Source organism: Diaporthe batatas (assembly GCF_019321695.1).
Source record: "Diaporthe batatas strain CRI 302-4 chromosome Unknown Contig00011, whole genome shotgun sequence".
In the NCBI taxonomy this organism is placed as follows: domain Eukaryota; kingdom Fungi; phylum Ascomycota; class Sordariomycetes; order Diaporthales; family Diaporthaceae; genus Diaporthe; species Diaporthe batatas.
In genome coordinates this window covers 928,328-953,780 of record NW_025408558.1, presented here as the reverse complement: position 1 = coordinate 953,780, position 25,453 = coordinate 928,328, and the positions used below count along the sequence as shown (strand labels likewise).

At 57.4% G+C, this 25,453-nt stretch overlaps 9 protein-coding genes across 9 annotated transcripts; 3 read left to right on the top strand and 6 right to left on the bottom strand.

The window, feature by feature from the left end:
• Positions 1 to 600: 600 nt before the first annotated feature.
• Positions 601 to 4,912, bottom strand: KVR01_009401 (uncharacterized protein). Its single transcript, XM_044794835.1, has 5 exons — positions 3,897 to 4,912; positions 3,264 to 3,383; positions 2,467 to 3,028; positions 1,903 to 2,407; positions 601 to 1,772 (listed from the first exon to the last, which is right to left on the bottom strand). Exons 2-5 carry the CDS (start codon positions 3,273 to 3,275, stop codon positions 1,697 to 1,699), a joined length of 1,155 nt encoding a protein of 384 aa, XP_044641903.1. The 5' UTR covers positions 3,276 to 3,383; positions 3,897 to 4,912; the 3' UTR covers positions 601 to 1,696.
• A 3,532-nt stretch (positions 4,913 to 8,444) lies between these two features.
• Positions 8,445 to 9,961, bottom strand: KVR01_009413 (uncharacterized protein; the record flags this gene model as incomplete). The annotated part of the gene is made up of 1 exon (XM_044790960.1): positions 8,445 to 9,961. The coding sequence occupies one exon, from the start codon at positions 9,959 to 9,961 to the stop codon at positions 8,582 to 8,584; it is 1,380 nt and encodes a 459-aa protein (XP_044641915.1). The 3' UTR covers positions 8,445 to 8,581.
• A 2,961-nt stretch (positions 9,962 to 12,922) lies between these two features.
• Positions 12,923 to 14,037, top strand: KVR01_008957 (t-SNARE syntaxin; the record flags this gene model as incomplete). The annotated part of the gene is made up of 3 exons (XM_044790178.1): positions 12,923 to 12,958; positions 13,027 to 13,922; positions 14,013 to 14,037. The coding sequence occupies 3 exons, from the start codon at positions 12,923 to 12,925 to the stop codon at positions 14,035 to 14,037; spliced, it is 957 nt and encodes a 318-aa protein (XP_044641459.1).
• Positions 14,038 to 14,932: 895 nt separating this feature from the next.
• Positions 14,933 to 16,029, top strand: KVR01_009552 (uncharacterized protein; the record flags this gene model as incomplete). Its single annotated transcript, XM_044785171.1, has 2 exons — positions 14,933 to 15,686; positions 15,833 to 16,029. 2 exons carry the CDS (start codon positions 14,933 to 14,935, stop codon positions 16,027 to 16,029), a joined length of 951 nt encoding a protein of 316 aa, XP_044642054.1.
• Positions 16,030 to 16,204: 175 nt separating this feature from the next.
• KVR01_009590 (uncharacterized protein) lies at positions 16,205 to 17,671 on the bottom strand. Its single transcript, XM_044790130.1, has 2 exons — positions 17,039 to 17,671; positions 16,205 to 16,952 (listed from the first exon to the last, which is right to left on the bottom strand). The coding sequence occupies exons 1-2, from the start codon at positions 17,162 to 17,164 to the stop codon at positions 16,293 to 16,295; spliced, it is 786 nt and encodes a 261-aa protein (XP_044642092.1). The 5' UTR covers positions 17,165 to 17,671; the 3' UTR covers positions 16,205 to 16,292.
• A 65-nt stretch (positions 17,672 to 17,736) lies between these two features.
• KVR01_008937 (uncharacterized protein) lies at positions 17,737 to 19,595 on the top strand. The gene is made up of 3 exons (XM_044787451.1): positions 17,737 to 18,350; positions 18,410 to 19,192; positions 19,267 to 19,595. The coding sequence occupies exons 1-3, from the start codon at positions 18,294 to 18,296 to the stop codon at positions 19,561 to 19,563; spliced, it is 1,137 nt and encodes a 378-aa protein (XP_044641439.1). The 5' UTR covers positions 17,737 to 18,293; the 3' UTR covers positions 19,564 to 19,595.
• Positions 19,596 to 19,603: 8 nt separating this feature from the next.
• KVR01_009213 (uncharacterized protein) lies at positions 19,604 to 21,422 on the bottom strand (the record flags this gene model as incomplete). The annotated part of the gene is made up of 1 exon (XM_044785219.1): positions 19,604 to 21,422. One exon carries the CDS (start codon positions 21,420 to 21,422, stop codon positions 19,857 to 19,859), a length of 1,566 nt encoding a protein of 521 aa, XP_044641715.1. The 3' UTR covers positions 19,604 to 19,856.
• A 200-nt stretch (positions 21,423 to 21,622) lies between these two features.
• KVR01_009506 (uncharacterized protein) lies at positions 21,623 to 22,329 on the bottom strand (the record flags this gene model as incomplete). Its single annotated transcript, XM_044793193.1, has 2 exons — positions 21,623 to 21,761; positions 22,223 to 22,329. 2 exons carry the CDS (start codon positions 22,327 to 22,329, stop codon positions 21,623 to 21,625), a joined length of 246 nt encoding a protein of 81 aa, XP_044642008.1.
• A 1,994-nt stretch (positions 22,330 to 24,323) lies between these two features.
• KVR01_009550 (uncharacterized protein) lies at positions 24,324 to 25,105 on the bottom strand (the record flags this gene model as incomplete). The annotated part of the gene is made up of 2 exons (XM_044781837.1): positions 24,324 to 24,549; positions 24,723 to 25,105. The coding sequence occupies 2 exons, from the start codon at positions 25,103 to 25,105 to the stop codon at positions 24,324 to 24,326; spliced, it is 609 nt and encodes a 202-aa protein (XP_044642052.1).
• Positions 25,106 to 25,453: the final 348 nt, after the last annotated feature.

The window sequence follows — 25,453 nt, the reverse complement described above, 5'->3', positions numbered from 1 at the left end:
CTTGAGAACAACACCCCATTAAACAAACTCTTATATGTCCACGGGTCAGCATTCTGTAGAACAGACACCGTTCTACGTGAGACTCTCCCCACCCAAAGCATGGCCTCTATTGGGGGAACCTCTTGTAGAAAATTCCATGTGCCCAACAAGACAACCTCCAGAATATCCAAGACGGTAACCAGACTATGGCAAGCTCCACAATGACATGTTGCAATTCTTGCGAGACGGGGCGTGGCGATTTTGCCGAGAGAATTGACGTGTCCTTAAAGAAACATTCACTGTTGATACTTGCTATACCAGGCAATCTTTTCCATCTCCCGTTTCTGACACACACAAGAAGGCATTCTCGTTTCGTTCTTGATGGCACTGGCCTCGATCTGATGACAACCTGCCAAAGCCATCATAATCATCATCACGAGGTGCCACTCATACATGTTCTAATGAGGCTGTCTCTTGTGAGGTCCCTCGGCTTGGACGTGTAGTACTCCACGCATCCACAGTCATATCATGTTGTGGGTCAACATCAGTCATACAAAAGTCTAATTGCAAGGTGTGTGGGGATGGGATGACATCACTTGGAGAGCAGCAGAACAAAGTTTTGTGAAAGCAATTTAGATTCGGTGGTAGACTAGCAAATCAAAAGGTGCGTGTTGACCGTTCCTGAAGACCCGTCCTATGTATTGAAGGCGTTCCTGGTGACCTCTCCTTCACGTCTATGCCATCCAGGCGTGGTTGATTCGCGCGTGGGTGAGAGGTAGGAAGTCTGGTCATGAGTGGGGGTCAAACGCAGAACAAATGTCAATAGGGAGCGGCTGGTAGTGAAATGAAAGAGATCGGACCGGGGCTCTCAACACGGGTTTGTCCTCCACGCTGCCACCGCCAGTTGCGTACTAGTCCATGCAAGCTGCCCGAGAGCAATGTTGCATTGTTGTTGGACGGTGGCATTAGTCGATTGAATGACGGCTTGGAGGAAGATCGGCGGTTAAACCTGATACCCAGTTCGAGTCCCTTATGGCGTACCCGAGTTCGGATCCCACGAACAAACGCGTCCCCTAATATTACCTCCCCAGAAGTGTGTCCCCGAGTCAAGTCGAAAATAATAACCAGGACAAGCAAAGAAAACAAGAGCAATCTCGATGAAAAAGATTCGGCACGCAGGCTACCACGGGCGGTAGTCATGTTGTCGCAACGACGGGGCTGGTCACAGCCAGAGCGGTCATGGGCGTGCCAACGACCACCTCCGGTTGACTTGGGCCTCTGTTCGGTTCGTCGAGTGGCGGAGCTGGTGGGCTTCTGCTATCTCAAAAACGAAACTCTTCTTCCTCGCATGCCGGTGCCCCAGCAATTGGTGCACCGGGCGTGCCGTTCAGCCGTTTCAAGATGGGGCGTTGTATACTGGATCTACCGGCCCAATGCCGCAGAAACCAACTCGCCTTTTCAAGAATTGACCGAGCCATGAGTGATAACCGAAATACGTCGAGGAACGAAAAATGGTTCCCCAGGATGGCGTGGGGAGGCTGTGGAGTGGAGATGTTCGTGAATGCAATCCCTGAGCGAAGACTTGTTGCCATGAGTGAGGAAACGCCGGCAGAAGGACCCGTGACATCACGGCGTGCCGTCTACCAGTGTCGCTCAGGGATGAACAATCTTTTTCCACAATAAAACAATCTGAGAATCGGGAGGCCGTGTGTTGCAATCACGTGGGTCGTTGGTAAGAGCCGGAAGCGTAACCCTCACCAGCAGCGCCTTGGCCTCTGGAAGCCGAGCGCAGCCTGTTATCGCAGACTGATGGTCAGCACTCCTGTCAGCATTTTCCCTCGGCCAGCGTTATGAAGCACACCAAACTCGAAGGAGGATTCCTTACAAGGAATGTAGTGGGCCTGGGCTTAATTTTGCACTCACATCCTGTCGCTCGTGCCAACACCACGGGTGGCGTCGGGGTTCTCAGCGATCATCTTACGAGCGCGGTTGCTCTGGATGGCAGGAGTGGCCTTGGTAGCCGCGGCAGTGTTGGCCTGTCCGGAAGCAGCACCGGCCTTGTCCTCGGCCTGCTGCTCGTCCCGCTTGATCTGAGCGGCATTCTTCTGGTACTTGTACACGGTCCAGTCGAAGACGTAGTCATACTGGAAGCCCTCCCGGACAAAGAGGTCACGGAAGATCTTGCGCAGGTAGCTGTAGTCAGGCTTGTCGTCGAAGCGCAGGGATCGGGTGTAGTTCAGGTAGATGGCAAACTCGTTGGGGAAGCCACGGCAGAGGACCTCGGTCGGGGTAGTCATCTTCTTCTCCATGATACGGTCATACTTCTGCTTCTTGGTGGCAGCTTTAAGACCTTGCCACGGCAGGGAGCCGCGGCAGAAGTACAGCATGACGTATCCGAGGGACTCCATGTCATCACGACGGGATTGCTCTGTGGCACGGTCAGCGGGTTATGGTCAAGACAACGAAGTAAAAGGTCAAAAGACTTACCGACTCCGAGGTGAGTGTTGATGGAGGCATAACGGGCAGTTCCGGTCAAGTTCTTGTTCTCTCTGTAGGGAATGTGGAAGTGGGTCTTGGGGTCACGGTACTTCTTGGCAAGACCGAAATCGATAACGTTGACCTGGTTGCCACGCTTGCCGATGCCCATCAGGAAGTTGTCGGGCTTGATGTCGCGGTGAATGAACGACTTGGCGTGGATGTACTCGATACGGGAGATGAGCTGGTCGGCCAGCAAGAGGACGGTCTTGAGCGAGAACTTGCGGTTGCAGAAGTTGAAGAGATCCTCCAGACTGGGTCCGAGAAGGTCCAGAACCATGGCATTGTAGTCACACTCTGTTCCAAACCAACGGACGAAAGGGATACCAACACCACCGGCAAGGGACTTGTAGACACGAGCCTCATATTCGAGCTGGGGGTGCTTGGCCTTGACGCTCTCGAGCTTGATGGCGATCTCTTCTCCGGAGATGATGTTGGTGCCCAGGTAAATGTCACCGAACGATCCTGAACCGATCTTGCGGCCGATGCGGTACTTGTTACCGACCCTGAGATCCTGTATCACACCAAGTATTAGTGTTAGTTAAGGGTTATTTATGTTAATAGGCCGGTACTTGAACCCGAACACGGGGAACGCCCCGGAGACGCAGCTGGGTGACTGGTGTGGCGTGTTGGGCATGGGCTTGCCAGGACAGACGACCTCACGACCACCACCAGAGAACCGCAGTTGTCGTTCCCAAAGCCTCGACACCGTACTTGATGATGGAGAGACGAGTGTATAATGAACGTACCATTGTGGTCATCTTGTCAGATATTGACAAAGAGCTTCCGTCCCACGAAGAGGAAGGGAGCTACTTGATATTTGTGGTGGTAAAAAGAGTCTATGGGACTCGGATTTGGTTGCTGAAAGACTATCGCCAGGTTGGACAGGTTAGTAAAATGCTCGCATGGTATGTAGGTTAGGATGATGATTGTCCCTTAGGTGGAGGCGGTGTGATGCAATCAGAAGTAGGTGCAAGGAAGCGAGGGTTGGTGGTGGAGTACAAATCAGGCTATGCAGGCGTTGCACTGCAGGAAGTGAGGTGGAATTGGGTTAGGAGGGGGAAGAGTGCGGGAGTGGAGTGGTGGCCAAGGCTGTTTGGATGCAGCACACGCGAGCCGTTTGGGAAGCTTGCTTGAGGGGGGGGGGCAGATGCTATGAGGTAGGAAGAGCCGGAACCGACAGTTGCCAGTGCAGACGAGGCAAGTGATCAGGCAACCGACCAAGCAAGCCACAAGACCCCAAGCAAGGAGGCCCGTCAAGACGGTCAAGACGGACGGCCCTTGCTTTACACAGTGCTTGTTGGTGCAGCTGATGGGGATGCCCGACCTGGTGCTGGAGCCGACGAGAGGAATGGTAGTGGTAGTGGTAGTGTGAGACTCACGTATTCACTTTCAGACCGAATAGATAAATGCTTCGAGACAGATGGTGACACCCGGGAGAGAGTGAGGGCGAATAGAAGTAGTTCGGTGGTGGTGGGGGGATGGGAGAGCGGTGGATGACGAGGAGAGGCGATCGATCGGTGGTCGACTCGGAAGGGCGCAGTGAGTGGTTGCAGAGGGATCAGGCTCAGTACCGAGAGCGAGATGGAGACGAGACGGGAGGCGGAAACGCTGATGAGGCGGGCTCTGAAGATGCCTCAATGCACGATGTCAACAAAGAAGGGAAAAAACCTCAATCGGGGTCTTTCCTGCTCAAATCTCCACCGTCTTTGGATGCAAGACGACGAGTTGAGGGAAGGGGGAGAGATGGTCAGTCGGTCGGGGTGGGTTGAGAAAAGGGAAGCGGGAAGAGGGAGTTTCAAAAGGGAAGATGCAGGAGGAAGGGGGGAGGGCTGGCTGAGAAAAGGATTCGGTTTTAAGCGGGCCCTCCACCAGAGACCAGACCAGACCAGACCACAGCAGCGACACGGACCGACAGTGCCTGGGTGGGCTTGTGGGCTGGTGGGCTTGGGTGGGCTGTGGGCTGTGCGGGCTGGATGCAGCAGGACCTGCTAGTAGTAGTTCCTGGTTCCTCTGGCAGTCGGGTGCGTTGGCGGGCGTTGCACTGCTGGCAGGCTGGCGGGCTGGCAGGCTGGCAGCGTTGGAACCTCAGGCTCGGGCACCCTGGTATCCTGGCATCCTGGACTTGTGGGCTTCTGCTGCTGGCCCCGTTGGCCCTGGGCTTCTGTCGGGCAGCCAGCACCAAGCACCAGTTGCAGGGCCCCCAGGCCCCAGATCCCCGATGCCTAGGTCAGCTAAGGCCAGGTTTGGAGATCTGCTGAGCCCGAGCATGATGGGAATGAGCCAGCCTAACACCCCTGGAATGAGCTAAGGTTGTCAGGACTGCTGCACCGTCTTGGCACTGTACGGGCCGTTGCGGTTAGACTCGTGCCTCGTACCTCGGGCAGCACCAGCCGTCTACCCAGGTACTTTACCCTGGTTCGCATGGCCGCCTGCAGTCGTCTTTCCTGCACTGTCCGCCTGTCGTCGATGCCTACTTAAGTACCTACACTACCTTCACAGACCAAGCTTCCTTCCCCCTCGGCCGACGGCATGCCAGATTGCCCAGACCGGCACGGCTGTTGTTTCCACGACGAGAACGAGAGCCAGAGAAGGAGAGAACGGAAATTCAGGACCAGGAACAGGACGAGGCAACGGCCGCCGAGGCGACCTGCCGGCCCACGAAGGATGGATGGCTGGGGCTCGTGTCGGCGTGGCCAGCACGGCCGACCAGGCAGACACCGGCTACCCCACGATGCTGCATCCTCGTTGGACTGCTGGGCTTTTGGAGTGCTGGACTGCCCAGCTATCTGCCTGGCAGACGGGTCTCTCGAGTGTCCGCCTGGGTGCATGCTGGGCGAGATAGTCGGTGAATCCGCGTGGCAATCAAGGAGAAACCACACTGCTGACTGACCTCCGAGTCCGACCGAGCCAGCATGAAGAGCCTCGGTCCTACTGCACAGTACTCCGTCGTCTCAGCGGCACAGCAAATGCATGGCGTGGTGCGGCATGGCGTGGGCTTGACAACGGGCTTGGATCCAGACATGAACTGACGGATCCGTCTCCTGTCGCAATCCGTCACAGCTCCCGACGGCTTGCTTGACATCTGGCTCACCTGGCTCGTTCCCGGCTGGCATTGGGCCCATCTCTCGCTTCACGGCAACAGCGTCCGCCCTTGTTTCCGATCGGTGCCCCGTCCGGACCTTTTCCACTGTGGCCACTGGCCAGACCATTCCGCAATATTCGCCGTCCCTGTTCCCGGATGGGCTGCTCGCGGTCTTATGTATTTGCTTCAAGATTCCTCACCGATGCTACCGTGCCTCACTCCTGCAGGGGCCCCTCTCCACTTCTCCCTGCCTCGCTCGCATCAGTCCTGCTACATACCACAGTATAGCCGGAACAGCTCTGCCTGCCGGCCAAACCAGCACTTCGGGTCAACCCAACTGCCAGCAGGCCAGCCAACAAGGTGGGCAACCAGACCGCCTTGTCCCCCTTTGGACAGCCTATCACAGCCTCGTCCGAAGCCGCCCATCCCACGATCAGCGCTTATCCTAGGGGTCTCGCCAACTCTGGACCTTTTGATCGCCCGTATCACCACCGCACTTGGGCCTCTCAGATTGTTAACGGCCCGCCATCATCGGACGGTTGTGTGCCAGTGTGCCTGTGTGCCTCGCTTGCCCGGGCGTCTCGGCGGCGCGTGGCTGGGCTGATGGTCGACACGGGTGCACAGGCTCGCCCATGCTATATTTAACCTTGGACTGTTGGTGACAAAGAGAGGTAAGTTGCCGGCACGCACCGTAACCCAGGCCCAACTTGTGGTAAGCAAGGCGGGCGGCTTTCCTTCCGGATGCGGGCGGCACGTAGTGAAGTGACGGTCGGTCTACACCGTACACTATGGCATTAGGCATTGGGCATTGGCACACTGGCGCTGGCATGACGGACTGTCATGCATCCAATCTCGGCCATGCTGATCCGCCCACAATCCCCAGAGGAGGGTGATGCGATCTACAGCCTGGTCATCTGCACTCCTGCCGTCTCAGTCCTGCACTGCACCCGCACCGCGCTGCACCTGGCTTGCAACCAGCATCTGCCAGTCAGTCAGATCAGATCCGTCCGCGTAACCACGAAACTAGGCCGCCATGTCTGCAGCCTGCGACAGCCTGCGAGGTATCATGCTTTGATTCGCGGTGGGCTCGCTACATTTGTCACGTTGGCGGATCACCCGTGCTCTCACCACGGCCCACCATCAGCCAACTCGTAGCGTCCAGTGTCGTGTATCTACCCTAATCCCGTGTGCTATGACGGCACTTGGATGTTACTCCAGCATCTAGACGAACCCCTCAGGCTTTTCCCCGTACGCCATCTTATCGACTCCCGGGCATCATATCTCAAATGGGGAGGAGGAGCTGACTCGAGGCTCCAGCCTTGATTCGCCCCCTTCAGCAATTCAGTTCCTGTCGGTGCCCAAACCCAAAACCTGCTTATTATTACAGTATTGATGTAGGCTCAGACCTGTCGTGGAACAACCATTTTGCCTACTTGGGCCGGCGACACCGCAGCCAACCGCCAGCTGGTAATTCCCCCGCGTCCCGAGAGCCCCGTTGACGCCCAACGCCGTACCACTAAAACAAGGGGACGGGATGTTCCCTCTAATAAGCTACAGGCTGACGGGCCCGTACAATGGTCGGCATTATATCTGCCGGCTGTCGGCATAACCCACACAGGAGACATCAGGAGAGCTGCAGAGCTGCCCTTGTCTCATCTCAGACGGACTGCTACCGCTTGCTTGCATGACTGATCAAAACCGGGTCAATCTCTCCATTTTCGCAGGTGCCCACACGACAAGTGGGCGGCGCCACGCAGTTGGTAAGAGCTGAGCGCTCCTCACACAAGTAATATGAAATAAAAGCGGGTGTCACCACAATTTTGCCTTGATGAATTCAACAACGCCCGTTGCTGCAGGGCTTCTGGGCTTTCCCACAGACCACTTGTGTGTTCATATGCGCCACGCTGGGGAAGGGAGGCGATTGTCTGCTAAAATCAGCCATCAAATGTCGTGACACGGGGCATAGGCGAGACAAGCGAGAAGCGACAAAGCTGCTGCTGTGCAGGGGCGCCTTTTTTGCTTCTCCTGTTTCTGGTCAGCTTTTTTTCTGACGTCGGACAGAATGCGGCAGGCGCCAAGAACACGGGCCCCCTCGCTCGGTTCGAGCTACCCTGCTCCCGGCCAAACCTCAATCAATCTTCAGAAAGCATCAGATCTCCGCCCCTTTTTTTCCTTTTTTTGACGTTCGACGTGCATGCCTGCTGACGATATATCTCTCATCCCCGGGATGTCTATGCACGGTGCTCGAAGAGCGACACCAAGCCAACGAGCATCCTGGAATGGAACCATCACGATGGACATCAGAATGCACACGTGACGCGTTCGTCACTACGAGCTCTGCCCGTGTATCCGCTATACGGCCACGGTATCTCCTCCGCAGGCCTCCTACGGGATAGTTGCTGTCCTGTCCTCGTTGGGATGCCCTCCTGTAAGCCACTCTCCTATTTTATGGAATAGCATTACAAGGGAGTCCACTACAGAGATCACATAGACAGGAAGTAGTCTAGCCACAAACTCCGCTGTAACGTGATATCATGCCGGACGTGTGGGCATAGCTGCTGGCTTCTTGACGCCCATCATGTGCATCATACCTATGCTGCAACCAACGCATATGAATTATATTGTAAATAGCGACTATCATGGGATGTGGTTTGGATGAGAAACAGGCGACTGAAGAGTGCTTCATACAAAGGGTTGGGAAAGTTCCGCATAATAGAATTTATTTGGCCTTTTAGATTTATTCAACACAGACAATCAGGCACAACTACTTAAATAGTCAGACTTAGCCATTCCAACATTAAAGCAAGAATACAGCATATTAGAGCTGAATGAGTATTATATCACTTTTTAAGTTATTATGCTAACTCCCTAGGTATAATTCTAATTTTTGACCTAGGATCTTTTACTAAAACAACCTATCTCTTCCCTCTAACTCTAACCTTCAGTCAGTTGGTTCTTCTACACTCCCTCCCTCCTGCCCTCCTACCCTTCGCCCTCCCCCATCCTGTTCCTTCTATCCTCCCTTCTATCTTCTCCCTCTTCTCGTCTTCCTTGACCATTCCGAATCAATGTAAAAGTTGCAGCAATCGCACCAATAACCACACCTATACCAAAACACAACTCCATCATGGGAGCTATGTAATACGAGACGAACGCGGGGAGGTCCCAGATGAACAGAATCCAGCCCGAAATACCCGCAGCGGCAGCGGCAGGGGGAGAAGCCTCGTCACCATCAAGCAGCAAAACCCCCGTAGTAAGCCCGGCGCTCCGCCAGAGGTCTTCAAACTCGGACTGCCCGATGAGCCCCGCGGTGGTCACCAAGAACGCAGCTTCTACCGACGACGCCCGATCCCCAGCCAGCACCGAGGCGTAGAAGTCGCGGCGCGCGTCGTCGGGCCACATCGCCGCGCGCACCTGCCAGGTGTCCTGGGACGCCTGATCGAGGACGTCGTGGAGGCCCACCGGCGGCTTTGGTAGTGGCCCGAGCCGGGGCAGCCGCAGAAGTAGTCTCTGTGCGAGGGGTCGTCTCGGCACGCCGACGTCCCCCCCGGCGGCGGCGGCGGCGCGGGCGTCCTCTTCGTCCCAGGCCTCGTGTACGTGCTCCAACCAGTACGCAGCCGAGATGGCGAGGATGACAACGATGCCCACTCTGAAAATAGAGGGCCGCCACGACGGGTGGGTGTTATTATAAGCGTTGACGCAACCCGTCACCAGCGCCCCGATCGCCATGCGCTCCAGGTACCACCCCACAGTGTTGAACATGTCGGCCGAGAGTCCGCAAATGTCGCCCAGTCCGAGCAGTAATTCGCCGAGCAGATCCCCAGGCAAGGCACCCTCGAGGACTTGGTGGTCGTTCTCGAACAGCGGCTCGGCCTCCTCCGGGCCCTCCAAGATGATGGCCGCTTTGGTTTCCGCCGCGTCCTGGAGCATCTTTAGACCGGCGTTTATGTCGTCCAAGATCAGAATGATACAGAAATATGAGACGCCCTGGGCCACAGCGGCGCAGGTGCTCAGGTCCCCGAGGAGGGACGGCGTGCCGGTCGGGAAAGGAGATAGTGAGCCTTGGAGCACGAGGAGCTGCACCCACCGCCTGTATCTTGACCAGCCCAGCTCTGAAGCGCCGAAATGCAAAAGGAACCGGAGAACTGTCCGAAAAAATCCGTGTTGTACGTGTCCAAATGTGACTGTGTATATGGGCCATAGGACAGCCTCTTCGATGGTGGCGCACCAGAACGCCCGGTGGACATGGCCCACGAAGCGCTCAACAACTCCTATTCCTGCGGGCCCGTAGGTTATTGCATAAGAGCAAAGGTAGAAGACAGCAAGAGCTGATCGCGGGATAATAGAGTCCATGGCTGTCATTGTCCTGTTAGCTGCATAGCAGGCTTAGCTCGATTGATTTCGTGCATTTGGTTTCAAAAAAAAAAGTTGGTGAGACGAGTAGATCAGGAACGCCGATTTGTCTGGAACCAAAAGTTTTATTAGTTGAAAAAAGTGCAACTTTTCTTATTCCCTTCAATCAAGATGCACTAGTCTTCGACTATATGCTGGTGAGGACCGGACTTCCAAACCGTCCGCCCACAAAGTGCGACTATTATAAAATTGTTAGAACACTGTGAAAAGTCCTGCATGGCAAACTTAACTGAGCTTATCTTGAATGAAACATTGTGCCTTGTCCTTCTAGAACAAACTGTGGATTCTACTAATAGAGAAACTCAAAAATTACAAATAGTCCATAAAAGTCTTAACTTTGAGAGGAGCCCTCGCAAGTATGGTCAACAGACAGCCGCCTCTTGCGTCTAACCTCTGGTAGTAGGGTTTACACTTGTGAAATTCCTACGCTCTGTTTCGGAGCGCGTGACTGCGCTCTACTATCGATTATCTGGACGCTTTCCATCTAGCCCCTAACACAAGTCTTGGAACAAATGGTACTGGGCGGATCCCATCCGGACGAACTGACAGTACTAGCTGAAGGCAAACGCTAAAATTGGAGAGGGAGCAGCATGCTTCTCACCGTGCACTCTCTGCTTGTATGCTGACCTCGACGCGTTTACACGGCCAGACCATGGGCAACGAGACGCGGGACCGGTAAGACAGAACAGGCATGCCCAACCCCACAGGAAATGGGATCCCCCTACCCACAATGCTCATTCAGAGCGTGTTCCAGCGATTTCATGCGACATGATACCAGTCCCTTTGGCAATTGGGAATCAGCTCGCCAGGCACATCTACCCGGCACAGTCGCGATAGTGTTCGCACCGCACGAGAACTAGTAAAGGGCTCCTGAACTCCAACGTTGACGATCGAGGTAGCACTCACAGCCCGAAGTCATTTTCGCATTCCACTCGAAGCACCGCGACGACGGCTTGTCTTTCTGCAAGCTGCCCATGGGCGGCCTTGAGTATGCCCAGCACGACTGCATTCAATAAAGGACCAGCCAGAACGCTGAGATGACCATGAAGACAGACAGCCAGCGCTTGCAAGGCCGCGAGGTTTGGGGGGTCTGCGCCGGTCCACCTACAGATACAGGATTCCCGGGTCGGACAATGATAATACTTCCCCTTCGTCGATCTGGCCGCGATTGTTTCTGGAATGAATGTCGAGGCATCGCTAAATAAAATAAGCAAGTCGAAAACGACCCGTCTCCCCTGGCTGTTGATTCTGCTAGGGGCCGTCATGTGCGTGCCCCGAGAAGTGCAGGGTTTCCGATCTTGTGGCAAGATACAAGTAGACTGATACTAGACTTGGCGGGTTGAAGTGCATATTCGTCCCATATGAAATGGGTGTTGTTGGGGTATCACCGTGAGGCTTGGCGGCTCATCTACTGTCAGCCTGTTGCAGCCATGTCGCAGTATTCGCTGCTCAGATTGAACCGAGATGTACTCAACAAGTGGTGTTAAAGTGACATAGAAAATCAAATCTCGCTGTGTCTTTCATCTGGGTGGTCACGGCTGGAGAACATCGTACAATACGGCGTGCTCTCGGTCGACGTGGATCCTCACCTGGGTGGGCAGGCTTGGTACCAGCCAGTAGGGCAGGACGACTGGGTTCGAACCCGAAATGCCTCGATCAAAGTTCCGGGCCTCCCGGCGATGAACAGAGATGGTGCCACGCTGAGGCAACGCCCGGAGAAGGCGGAGTTTATACGTCTCCGTGAGCGACATGCTCCGGATGTTCCAAATAATCACATGATTGGCGTGTATCATATTTGGTATTGGACTGATGTTTCTCTCGCTAGCAGCCCTGGGCGAATGCCGTAGGATGCGGACTAGATTGCCTCAGGGAGATCGACATGCTCCGTGTTTCTGGGCGGCAGCCGGAATAGAGGCCCTTGTCGAGCCATCCCTTGGCGATCCAATTGTCCGTTCTGTCCGTGTCCGCAGCAGAAGTTCTGCCCGTATTTGGAACAGACAAACACGTGCCGCAGGGATGGAATGCAATTCTGGTCTCAAAAAGGGTGTCCTGCTGGTCACGGGAGGGCAGAGCCGAGGCAGCAAGGGGGCAAATTGGTCGGACGACTTGATGGAACCGAGAGAGTGGCTGACGCACCCTGGCACCCCAATTCTTTGCTGCCTGAGGCACCCATGAAACTGGCCTCCCTGGGACCCCAGCTGCCAGCCGCCCTGCAAGTGTCCGAGCCAGGTCGCTCCCCCATTTCGCTGCGAACCAAGGCAAACACCACGTTTCTCCTGGCATTTGATTGAGGCAGACGTGCGTTCATCTAATCTGCCAACCACCACCAAATTCCGGGTCCCCATTTCCTTCAATTCTAACCACTTCCACTCTTGACACCGACGGCCATTCGCAATCCCAGTCGTCCCCACAACGCCATTGTAATACCAGGCCTCTTCCCCACGGAACTAGATCTTGGGAACGTCACAGCCTTTTTTCCCTTTTAATACGAGATCCGTTCTTTTGCGACCCACAGACCTCAAGCTGCGCACCGCGACCCGCGACAAGTGACCGGCGACTCGACAACTCACCCACCCCAGCGGCTTATCACAATCAATTCTGCTCGTCCGCGGCCCGTCTAGACCCTCAAATCTCCTATCGCCTAGATACCCTGATAAACTTGGAAGCCTGATCTCGTCATCGAGACAGCCGAGTCACGGGCAACCCACCTGCAACAGCCGTAACAGCTCACTACTCTCCCCCCCATCGCTGTTCCATCGAGACGGACTGCTGTGCAGATCGCATCACCTCGACCCGAATCGCCACGACCTCAGTTGCCCGACGAGACACCACACGCTCTCTCAAGGCTGTTTTCCTAGCCGTCCATCCCCCACGACCTACACCCCAAATTAATACACCGCAACCGCAGTTATGGCTGTCGCAAACATACAAGACAGAACCTTAGAGGTATGCCGCCTCATGGTGGACGGTGGACCAGCCGCCCGAGCCTCGCGCATTCTAACCAACGCTCCCAGTTCAAATCCATCCTCACACAAGCACAACGACGACAAGCACAGGCCAAGGTCGGCTCCCAACGACGGTCCCTCCTCACAGACGCCCAGAAGGCAGAGGCAGATGGCCGAAAACCCCGCCGGTCCGACTTCGCGCGCAAGGCCGCAGACATCGGCCGGGGCATCAGCGGCACCATGGGCAAGCTGGAGAAGCTGGCACAGCTCGCGCGGCGGAAGACGCTCTTCGACAACCCCGTCGAGATCAACGAGCTCACCTTTGTCATCAAGCAGGACCTCTCGGGGCTGAACCAGCAGATCGCCGGCCTGCAGGATGTGGTCCGGTCGTCGCAGCAGGGCGGCAAGTCGCAGGAGTCGGAGCACAACAAGAACGTGGTGCTTCTGCTGCAGGGCAAGCTGACGGACGTGTCGGCCAGCTTCCGCGAGACGCTCGAGATGCGCACCAAGACGATACAGGCGAGCAGGTCGAGGCAGGAGAACTTCCTGTCGTCGGTATCGACGCAGGCGCAGGTCCCACTGCAGCAGTCGGCGAGCCCGCTGTACGGCACGCCCAAGACGGGCACGCCGGCGCCGGGCGGGGACACGCTCTCGCTGAACCCCGTGGGCGACCAGCAGCTGCTGATGATGGAGGAGGCGCAGCCCCAGAACGCCTATATCCAACAGCGAGGGGAGGCCATCGAGGCCATAGAAAAGACCATCACGGAGCTGGGCAGCATCTTCGGGCAGCTGGCGACGATGGTGTCGGAGCAGACCGAGATGATTGAGCGGATCGACGCCAACACGGAAGACGTGGTCGACAACGTCGGAGGTGCACAGAGGGAACTGCTCAAGTACTGGAGCAGCGTCTCGTCAAACCGGTGGCTCCTCGCCAAGATGTTCGGCGTTATGATGATATTCTTCTTGTGAGTTTTCCTTCCCCCCCTTCTCTTAACCTCCGTATTACCCGTCTGTGGCATTGCATGGTGAGCGTCTTTGCTAACGACACTGGACAGGCTCTGGGTCTTGATCGCCGGATAGATGCCCGCCACTGTGCGAGTTATGATACCTACTTTTCTTTGTTGTAACAGTACCAACCTCACCATCCTGGGTCGCGGCGCACAGCAGCATTTTTCTCTTCAGCACTCCAGGCATAGAAAGACTTTACGGCGTACTTGATATAATGCTCAAAAAGACCATGAATAGAACGCATGGCGGCGGCAGACAGCCCGCCCGTTTTTCCCCTTTCACCTCGAGAAAGCTTCCTCCTTCGAGTGCGTGACGTAGGTGCGTAATTTCCTGCAGATGCAGATGCAGCGACCACCACCAACGAAACCAGGTGCAGCAATCACATGCTTGGGATGTCTCTAACGTATCCCCTTGCAAGCCTGAAGAGATGTTTGAGTAAGTAAAAGTGAGTGCATGGCAGGGACAGCAGACTACTAACCAGAAAGGTCGGCTCATAAACCACCGAGGCGCAAACCGCGCCAAGTCTTTCCTTTTCCCGCCTCGCCTACAGCTTCGCCGAAACGAGCCTGTTTGGGCTGTCCTCAGCGGGTCCCTGGAACCCCGGTGGGCTCTCACCAGCAATGCTGTCACCCCAGGCCTTGGCAGCCCGCGGGGGAGGGGCACCCGAGGGGACCAGAATTACACAATCCCCTTTCTTGGAGGGGGAGCTTTGGAGGGGCATTTATCCGGGCGAGTCTCGGTTTTCCCTCTCGGATTGAATTTTCCTGATGAGATAGTAGTTGCCTGTGTCCCTTTTTGTCTCTTGACTTTTCTTCTTCTGGAGAATTTCATCCTATCTTCATCTAACCACCCCCCCAATATTCCTGTACAAGCTCTCAGCGTGTTGTAGTCAAGCTGCCTAGACATCAAAGACACACGTACATACATACCCACGTCTCACAACACATACACTCACAAATCACACAAAATGGCCGACGTCAGCTTCCCCCTCAACAGCGGCCACAAGATGCCGGCCGTCGGCTACGGCACATGGCAGGCGGCGCCGGGCGTGGTGGCCGAGGGCGTGTACCACGCGCTCAAGTCCGGGTACCGGCTGCTGGACTGCGCGTACTGCTACGGCAACGAGGCCGAGGTGGGCCAGGGCCTGGCGCGGGCCATCTCGGAGGGGATCGTGGCGCGGTCCGACGTCTTCGTCGTCACGAAGGTGTGGGCGACGTACAACACGCGGGTGCAGCTCGGGCTGGACAAGTCGCTCAAGAACCTGGGGCTTGACTACGTCGACCTGTTCCTGGTGCACTGGCCGCTGCTCATGAACCCGGAGGGCAACGACGACAAGTTCCCCAAGCTGCCCGACGGCAGCAGGGACATCATCCGCGAGGGGTACCACCACACCGACACGTGGCGCCAGATGGAGGCGCTGGTCGACCCGGCGCAGGGCGCGGGCAAGCAGGCGCGCGCCATCGGCGTGTGCAACTACTCGCGCCGCTACCTCGAGGAGCTGCTCAAGGTCGCCAAGGTCGCCCCCGCCGTCAACCAGATCGAGAACCACCCGGCGCTGCCCCAGAACGACATCGTCGGCTTCTGCAAGGAGAAGGGCATCCACATCATGGCGTACAGCCCGCTCGGCTCGACGGGCGGGCCCCTGTTCAAGGAGGAGGTCGTCACCAAGATCGCGCAGAAGCACGGCGTCGAGCCCGCGACCGTGCTGCTGAGCTGGCATGGTAAGTTCTCTCTCTCTCTCTCCTCTCGTGACTGTCCCTAGGGTTGTTCTTGTTGCGACTACTCATTTTTGTGTTATTTTTATTTTTATTTTTATTCTTATTCTTATTATCTGGAACACCTGCTAACCGGGTCCCGCGAAACTCAGTGCCCCGCGGCAGCACCGCGCTGCCCAAGTCCGTCACGCCGTCGCGCATCGAGTCGAACCTGAAGCTCATCAAGCTGGACGACGAGGACGTGAAGGAGCTGAACGCGTACGGCGAGGACCTGGAGAAGAACGGCAAGGTGCAGCGGTTTGTCTACCCGCCTTTCGGCGTTGACTTTGGTTTCCCGGACAAGTCATGATCAAAGGGGGCGGGATCGGAGGGAGGCATTGAATAGAATAGAAAAGAAAAGAAAGAGAAAATAGAGAACAGGATCTTCCACAACATTTGCGCCTTGATATGATCAAGCTTTGATCAGCCGTCCGTGATGTATGATTGCTAGCCTTCCCACAGCATTGTGACTTGAACTCATCCGTGTCTGTAATGGGGAATTGATATTTGACACACACACATACATACATAAATAAATACTTCTAAATTCAAACACTCTATATATATACAAGATCACCTTCCCATCCACCCACCATCAACAGTCAAGGTATGCCCGCTCATGTACGCGCCGGCCTTGCTCGCAAGAAACACAGTCGGGCCCTTGAAGTCGTCGGGCGTGCCCCAGCGGCCGGCGGGTATCCTCTCGCTGATGCTCTTGAGCCGCTCGGGGTTGTTGAGCAGGGCCTCGTTCATGTCGGTGGCGATGTACCCGGGGGCGATGCAGTTGACGGTGACGCCGCGGCTGGTCCACTCGTTGGCAAAGGTCTTTGTCATCTGGGCGACGCCGCCCTTGGAGGCGGCGTAGGCGGGGACGGTGATGCCGCCCTGGAAGCTGAGCAGGGAGCCGAAGTTGATGATGGACCCCCTGCGGCCCGTGGTGCCGTGCTCGGGCAGCCCGAGCATGTGGGCGGCGACGTCGCGGCACAGGGCGAAGGGCGTGTTGAGGTTCACCTGCAGGACCTCGGCGAAGTCGGCGTCGGGGAACTTCTCTGACGGGTGGCGGCGCTGGATGCCGGCGCAGTTGACCAGGATGCGCACCTGGTGGCCGTCGGCGAGGACCCGCGGCACGAGGCCGGCCACGTCCTGGGGCGAGGCCAGGTCGGCGGTGTAGATCTGGGCCTTGCGGCCGAGGGCCTCGACGGACTGGAGGGTGGACTGGTTGGAGGTGTCTCTCTGTGGGCGGAGGGAGGGGGCGTGTGTCAGTCTCAGTCTCCTGGGGCAGCTCGCTCGTGGGATTTTGTCGTTCGTGGCTTGCTTACCTGGACCAGGAGGATGTCTGCGCCTGCCTCGGCGAGTGCGACGGCGATGGCCTGGCCGATGCCTCGCGTGCCACCCGTGATGAGGGCTGTCTGGCCCTCGAGGGAGAAGAGGGCGTTGTGGGCCATGGCTGTGGTTGTGGTAGTGGCTGTGGCAGTGAAGTCTGTCTATTGTTTCCGTTCCCCTCGACACTTTGAACTCGGCTTCCACACTCTCGTGACGGCTTCTGACAGTCACACACACGGCACGAGCGAAGGGGAAGAGTCAGTCAACAGGCAAGGGTGGTCATGAGCGTGCACGGCCAAGTCAGGTCAAGTCAGGTCAAGCCTCTAGTTTATTAGTCCATCTGTCCAGCCCAAGCATCTCGTGATCCAACGGGGCGGTGGACAAATAAGTTGACCCCAGTGTCCCAGGCTCGCTCCGATCCAGGCGCGTGGTGAACGAGGGCGGCAACCATCGGCGAGAATTGCCCACTTTTTGGGGGCCTCGCCCGTCGGGAGGACAATTGAGTGGGTGGGTGCGGGGGAGAGGGGCTCCTCCAGGGGGGAAATGGGAATTGCCCAAGGCACAACCCCGCTGACGTCGCTGCATCTGGGGAATTGCCCATCGGTGGCTTTTTTTTTTGGAGAAAGCAGAAATCCGTCTGAGTGCTCGCTGGTCCCTTTTCCGACCCGATCCTTTTTTTTTTCACCCTCCATGCCAATGGTGGTCAGAGACAGACAGAGAGACAGACCATTTGGGCATCTCAGACCTTTAATTGCTGTCCCAATTGGGCGCAGCTGGATGCACAGAGGCGGAATCTCGCCGAGACAAACCCGCATGGAGAAGAGGAGAGCGAGCGCACTATCGTGTACCGTGTGTGAGTAAGTCTAAGTCGACAGTCCTCCGGCGCCATCTTGATCGACCCCCGCGGGGTGATGGAGTCGGTTCAAGGTTTGTCCCTTTTTCGAGAGAGACTTGACGGTCGATATCGGAGCAATCATCTTGCCTCCCATTGATCCAATTGTCCAACACTGTACCTAAGAGATCCACCCTTCCCGCCTGCTCCTCCAGCTTGAAGCTATTCACTCCTGTCTCCGTCTCTGCTTCTTGTCTTGTCATCTGGTCCCTTTGCCCACGCGACACACACACACACACCTACCTTACTATCGTGACCATCATCTTGCTTGTTGCTTGTTGCTTCTTCTCATCTTGTATCAAGTGATACTTAGCTTTTAACTGTGACTATCACCACCATCACCACCCTCACCTCACAACATGGCCACATCAACAGTCAGGGCCTCTGTGCTCCACGCAGCAAAGGACCTCCGCGTGGTGAGTAGAATGCGCCCGCCTCCCTGACCATACCAGCCCACCACTAAAAACCACACCAGGAAGAGCGCACCCTCCCAGACCTCCAGCCCACCGAAGTCCTGGTCGCAGTCAAAGCCACCGGCCTCTGCGGCTCCGACCTGCACTACTACAACCACTACCGCAACGGCGACATCCAGGTGCGCCAGCCCATGACCCTGGGCCACGAGTCGGCCGGCACCGTCACCGCCGTCGGCTCGGCCGTCACACACCTCCAGCCCGGCGACAACGTGGCCCTCGAGGTCGGCCTGCCCTGCGGCGAGTGCAAGCTGTGCCAGGAGGGGCGGTACAACATCTGCCGGCAGATGTCCTTCCGCTCCTCGGCAAAGAGCTTCCCCCACGCCCAGGGCACCCTCCAGGAGCAGATCGCACACCCGGCCGCCTACTGCCACAAGCTGCCCGCCGGCGTGCCCCTCGAGCTGGGCGCCCTCGCCGAGCCCCTGTCCGTGGCCCTGCACGCCGGCGACCGCGCCCGCCTCGACCCCGGCGCCACCGTGCTGGTCCTGGGCGCCGGCGCCGTGGGCCTCCTGTGCTGCGCCGTCAGCAAGGTCCTGGGCGCCAAGAACGTCGTCGTCGCCGACATCAACGCCGACCGCGTGCGCTGGGCCGTCGACCGCGGCTTTGCCGACGCCAGCGTCGTGGTCCCCATGAAGAGGCCCGACACCATCGAGGCCAAGCTCGAGTTTGCGCGCGAGGTGGCGGCGCTGGTGGGCGAGGCCAAGACAAAGGCCGGCGAGGCGGTGGGCGACGTGGACGCCACCTTTGAGTGCACCGGTGTGGAGAGCTGTCTGCAGGCCGCCATCTACGTGAGTGTTTTCCTTTTCCTTTTTGTTTTTTGCCTGCGATGAGCACACATCCCAGCTGACACGATCCTCCCCAGTCCACACAACCAGGCGGCAAGATCCTCATCATCGGCATGGGCAACCCCATCCAGACGCTGCCCATCTCGGCCGCCTCCCTCAAGGAGGTGGACCTGGTCGGCGTCTTCCGCTACGCAAACACGTACCCGCGCGTCATCGAGCTGCTGTCCGGCGGCAACCCCAAGCTGCCGCCCGTCGCCGAGCTCATCACACACCGCTACAGCGGCCTCGACAGCATCCCCGAGGCGTTCGGCATGGCGGGCAAGGTGAAGGACGACAAGGAGGGCCTGGTCCTCAAGGTCATGGTGAACATGTAGACGTTGATGACTGAATAGATATATAGCGAGCGGGTTGGGTAAAAGGTTTAAATCTTTTTTTTCTTGTTTAATTGTTCGAATTCAGAATAAATCCGAAATGCATACGTACTGCGTTGCGTGCTGTGATATCTCATATGCAAGACAATAAATAAATCAAAAAAAGAATTCTCAGACCTCCCTTGCGCTGGTGACGCCGTGCCATGATGACAAGCCCATCCACACCATAAAAAACATACATGGTAGTTATTGATACATACACATAATGAGGGCCCTCGACCCTCGACCCTCGACACTCAGACGACCAAGTCAGGGCTCAAGAGATCCTCCACCCAGTCATAAACAGCCGCAGAACCCGCAGCAACAGACAGCACCGCCCGCCCGGCACCCCCATCCAGGGCCCCGTACTCAGAAAGCACAAGCCCGTCATCGTGGTCATTATCAGCAACGACCAGGACCCGCCCATTGGAGGCAGCCCAGCCGTCACCATCAACAACATCACCACCACCACCACCACCACCAGCAGCCATCACAGCCGACCCCCCGCCCGACACGAGAGCAACGCACCCGCGCACCCGGGGCAGCCCGCCGCCCGCCGCACCCGCGAACTGGCCCACCAGCGCCAGCGGCCCAGACGACGCCGACGCCGCCGCCGCCGCCCAGACAACCACGCGGCCCATGTCGAAAACACGAATAGCAGCCATCCAGTCGAGCACGGAAGCCCACAGCGCCGCCGCCTCACCACCAGCCGCACCACCAGCACCAGCACCAGCACCAGCACCAGCGACAGGACAGTCCCCACACCCGGGCGTCTCGACGACGACGCACCCCCACCCGCGCGCGAGCAGCTCCCCGCACAGAGCCGTGTGCGCCGTGCGGTCGCCCGTCGCCACCAGCACGGCCGGGCAGGGGGATCCCGTGCGGAGGGTGTGGCGCGGGAGGCGCACGACGGCCGGGACCTGGGGGCGCGCGGGGCCTGCTGCTTTGGTCTTGTTGGTTGCCGCTGCCGCCGCCGAGACGGACCCGCGCTCGCGCACGCCGCCCGTCCTGCCCTCGTCGGGCCGCGTGGCCGCGTCGTGCGTGTGCGGGATGAGCACCTCGTCCAGCGGCGGCTCGTCGGGGCCCAGCAGGCGCCCCGCCCTGGTGTGGTACGACTTCTGGAGGTGCCAGGCGCGGGCGCGGATGGGGCACGGCCCGGCGTCGGCCTCGGCTGCCGGGTCGGGAGGACAAGAAGGAGGGGGTGAAGACGAGGAGGAGGAGGAGTACCGCCCCACGCGCAGGAGGGCACACGCGCGCAGGTAGAGGGCCGCCGCCGCGGCCCTGTCGCCGTGGTGCAGCAGGGCGTTCTCGGCGTGCAGCGCCAGCTCGTGGGCCCGCGGGTAGAAGGCGAGGGCGTACTCGGGCGAGGCGGCGTCGTCGACGCCGTCGCGGATCAGCCCTTCGAAGATGGGCTGCACGTCGTCCTCCAGGTGGGCGTCCTGGAAGGGGGGCCGGCCCCGGCTCGCGGCGGTTCGGGACAGCCCGTGGGTGGCGTTGCTCTCCCACATGGCCTTGATCCCTGGTCGCTGGTCGTCATCGCCGACATCATCGTCCCTCATCATCGCGGGGGAGGTGGATGACGGGGGGCTGACTGGGCGTGTTGTCGGGAAGGGCCATGAGCGCTTTCGTTTTTGCTGTGATGATGATGATGATGATGATGATGATGATGATTGTGGTTCGTGTTGCTGCTGCTGTGTGGCTGCGGCGTTGTTGTTGGTGGGGCTGTTGTTGGTGGCTGATGCTGGCTTTGGCTGCCAGAGTCCCGATGGCCGGGTTTCGGGTTCCGGTGATGCTTCCGGGGTGAGCATTCTCATGTGGGCCATTTTTCTGGCGGGCGTGCGTTGGCGTGATTCCTTCCTTCCCGTGCTCTCTCTCACTCACTCTCTCACTCTTCCTCTGCCCCTGCCTCTGCCTCTCTTTTCCCCGCCGCAGTTACGAGTAAGCCCCAAAATCAAAGACAGCCCGTTTTCCTGCCGGGATATTCGCCCAGGGGTGGTGGGTGGTAAGCCGAGGTGGTTCTTATTTAAGTCGTGTTGAATGAGACGATCTTGTTGATGTAGTACTTGCAAAATTCACCAGAGGGCTTCTGATAAACTACCGTGCACCGTCTTATCCGGATATGCGGCCGAGAAGCGATCTGTTCACTTAGTGCACGACGGGCTCTGTTGGCGGGGGCGGAACAGGAATCGTGTCAGCACAGTCTTCCAGAACAGGTGATCGAGTAAGAGAGAAGAAGGAAGGAAGAAGCAGAGTCGCCAGCCAGCAGGAAAAATGATGAGCACCACGAAAGTGTTGAGGGCCTATGCGGCTGAGAGGCGCCCGGGACCCGAAATCGTGGATTTATAATTTGGGTCATATGCACACACGAGTGGAGTTTTGGATGGCTTGGCTCCGGGGTATCTCTGCTGGCCGGGGAATGAGTGGGAATCTGCCTCGGGTTTAAGGACAAGAGTCCGGAGACCCGCCAGATGACGAGATGCTGGCAGATTATCAATGGGGATTGTGGATATGGCATGGCAAACAGATGCTGCATTTTTCTTTTTTCCCCATCATGACTTTGCAACATTGCAACGGTGCATCAGGTATGAGTTGCCACAGAACATAGTAAACAAACAAAACTTACTCTGCACGCAAGGATGCAATGCGGATCTTGTCCAACCTGAGATACAGGTCCTTCACATAACCCTCGTCATCCTCGACGTCGACCGGCTGAGGGCGTCTGTGAGGCATGGTGCCTACTTAATGGTTTTCCTCGGCGAACAGAAATAGACAGGCAGCCAATCGGCCCAGGCTGGGATGGAAATATGGGGCAACACCCTATATTATGAGACAAGTAAAATTGGTACCAAAAGGTGAGACGATCGACAACCCCGGTGCTACAAAGCCGCTTGAGTAAGTGCGTATGAGGCCAAGCCGAGAGCACAAGCCCGAGGGCGTCCACTGCCGTCACTGCTCGTGTCGTTTCTGTGTGTGGTGTGTGTGTGTATGTGGTAAGGCCTTTGGCACGGCTTATGGGCTGGGGATCTCCGAGAGGATCGGGGCCGGGGAAGGGTTGGGGCGCGTGACAGACAACCACTGCTAGTCTCGGCGCAAAAAGAAAACGCCAGGCAGTTGAGGGACCCAGGATGCTGGGCGGACGGGGCTGAAATGTTTCGAAATAACCACGGACCAAAACTCCGGGCGGTCTTTGCAACCAGCACGAGGCAAAGACAGGTTCAAACACGAGAGGAAGTCCGAACACACCGTGACCCCTCCTGACGTGAGAGTGTGAGATGACAAGAGGAGAAGAAGGCAGAGAAGACACTATGGTGGTTGCATTGGGATGCCGAAGAGGGGGAGGAGGGGGGGCAGGAGACTTATATGAACACCATCTTATATGTCCGACAGACGTTCAGCACACGATCCTCAAGAGGGCTCTGTCCCTGGAGACAGCCCGCCCAGTCCAGACCGAGCAGGCCAGACCAGACCAGACCAGACCACAGATCAGATCAGACCAGATAGACTCTTGGTCAAGCTCACGTGTGCTTTGTTCCGTGGGCAGAGAGTTCGACAGAGACAGACAGAGAGAGAGAGAGAGAAGCGCTTGCCCCCCTCCTGCCCGAGCCCCAGTGGACCTCCAAAAAGGCTCGTGACTCCCTTCGCGCTTTGAGCTTTTGACTACTATAGACAGACAATATGAGAGGAGGGAGAGGGTCGAGGACGGAGGACAAGCCGTGCTTGGTCCCTCTTTGCCTGCCCGCCTCGGGACAGGCCAGACGGCGCCTCCGACCTCGTGATGATGGTTACATGTATTATGCATCAGAAAACGTGTTGCGGCCTGTTGGCCTGTGGCTGATCTGGCATGTGTCGGTGACGTGAACAGGCGAGGTAAGCACTCGGGAATGCGGCCGTCTACTTGGCAGCCAGCCACCCAGACGAGCTGATGTCGACGCAGCCAAGCTTTCCATCGAGGCAATTCGGCCCAGGCCCAGTGAGAAGGGTCTTGTCCACATCTACAATTCTGGTGCCGTCTGCGTGCCTTTTTGACATGTGAGAGAGCGGGAACAGGGTGCAGGGGGTTCCATCCCCACGACGCCCGCCCGGTGGTGGCACCACTCCCCAGGTTTTTGGTTTGCTTCTCGGGGACCGAGTGGACGGCACTTTGACTATCCCGTGCTTAGGGTCTCGGGCTATTTCCTGGCGCTAAAAACGCGCCCCATCTCTATTATCATATCAGGCTGGCTCTCCCTGCTTGGTTTCTGTCTAATGATACTATGGCCGGCAGGCCCAAAGACATCGGATTGACCGAGTGCCGGTGTGCTCTACCCAAGAAATGCCCACTGCTTCCAACATCAAAACGCCGCTCTAGCCTGAGTGTACACTGACCGCACCCTTTCCTTGGTCTCCATACTGCAAAAAGTGCCCTCGGCGTCGGCCGTGGTCATGTGATGGGTTCCTGAGTGAAGTCTCAACCCTTGGACCGCATCGCTGGACAGTATCTGAGGCTCGCACCCTCCCAGCGTCCCGAAAAGCACGAGCCCGATAGACCTATTCGGCTCTTCCGGGCAGCTGGTCCCCCAAAAATGCAAGTATAGCATGTGAGATTGATCACAGCCTCGAGTCTGTGGCACTGGCCGTCAGCTCGGATTGTGTATTCCCTCCCGATCTAGTCACGATGGCACGAACGAGCGCGCAGATTTGTACAGCCCATTCGCCCTCGGACAGCTGAGAATGGGATGGGCGACTTATTTCTTGTAGTAGTGGGCCATTTCCAGCCCAGCCCTCTTAAAGCCGCACTTGATGTAGAAGCCCTCGTTGGCCTCGCTGCAGTCGAGGATTGTCTTGTAGGCGCCGACCTTTTCGGCGATGAAGTCGAGGGCCTGGATCAGACGCAGGCCCAGTTTCTTGCCCTGCTGGTCCTTTGCGACGGCGATGTCCTCGATGTGGCCAACCAGGCCGAGATTGTGGATGCTGTCGAGTGGCCAAATCTGTCAGCACGCGGACTAGATCCTGCCGGCTGGGGTGGGAGATGGAGCCAGGTTGTCTGTTGGGTTTATTTGATTGCCAACACCCGCTCCGTGTGCGCCATTGGGCCACAGACGTGACGACTCTGGGGAAAAGGGGCAAGGGGGGAAGCGACGTACAACTTGCGCTCCAGAATGAGGGCGCCAGTTCCGACGACCCTGCCGCCGTCCTCAATGACCAGGATATAGTAACCGCCGTCCTGCCTGGAAAGCCAGGCGAATCGCTCGGCAAAGGCCTCCTCTGTGATGTCACCAACGGTGGTGAGGACACGCAAGCAGTCGAGGAAGCCGGCCTTGAAGTCAGACTGGCGCAGGGCGCGGATCTTGTAGCCCTCGGGCAGGGCCTTTGCGACGTCGGGGGAGATGAGCTCGTCGCCAAACAGGCCTGCATCTGTGGCGGTGGTGGTTGTGGCTGTGGATGTGGACGTGCCGTTCATCTTGACGGTCTCTGTTGTCTGTGTGGCCGCAGAAGCTGCAGTGGTGGTCTCTGTGGTTCCGTTCATATTGAGGAGATGTCGGGCGAGGGTCGCGGGGCGCAGGCGATGGATGGGCGGCTGGTGAGGCTATAGTCTGGCAGTTTGTTGGAGAACAAAGGAGCTAGGTCAGTGCGGATAGCTTCACCGACAGCAAGACGGACTAGGACTGGTCGTGGGAGAGGGTGGATAGGCGATTGCGGAGGTTGTGCTGGAGTCGACAGAACGAGTGACGTTGGAATTAAGATGGACGAAGGAGGAAGAAACGAAACAAGGACAAGAATACGATGGATTGATTACAAGATCCAGGGGGACAAATGTGGCATTTATTATTGCTGGCGATGTGGTGTTGGACGGCAGCAAATGGCATTCTGCCAT

What these genes read in the sequence shown, in the direction of transcription:
- KVR01_009590 (XM_044790130.1), bottom strand. Translation starts at nt 17,164, where the DNA reads ATGGCCCACAACGCCCTCTTCTCCCTCGAGGGCCAGACAGCCCTCATC. An exon ending in CAGACATCCTCCTGGTCCAG is followed by an intron (nt 16,953 to 17,038) that starts GTAAGCAAGCCA and finishes CTCCGCCCACAG; the next exon opens with AGAGACACCTCCAACCAGTC.
- KVR01_008937 (XM_044787451.1), top strand. Translation starts at nt 18,294, where the DNA reads ATGGCCACATCAACAGTCAGGGCCTCTGTGCTCCACGCAGCAAAGGAC. An exon ending in CAGCAAAGGACCTCCGCGTG is followed by an intron (nt 18,351 to 18,409) that starts GTGAGTAGAATG and finishes AAACCACACCAG; the next exon opens with GAAGAGCGCACCCTCCCAGA. An exon ending in GTCTGCAGGCCGCCATCTAC is followed by an intron (nt 19,193 to 19,266) that starts GTGAGTGTTTTC and finishes GATCCTCCCCAG; the next exon opens with TCCACACAACCAGGCGGCAA.
- KVR01_009401 (XM_044794835.1), bottom strand. An exon ending in CAACACTCACCTCGGAGTCG is followed by an intron (nt 2,408 to 2,466) that starts GTAAGTCTTTTG and finishes ACCGTGCCACAG; the next exon opens with AGCAATCCCGTCGTGATGAC. An exon ending in GTTGGCACGAGCGACAGGAT is followed by an intron (nt 1,773 to 1,902) that starts GTGAGTGCAAAA and finishes CTGCGATAACAG; the next exon opens with GCTGCGCTCGGCTTCCAGAG.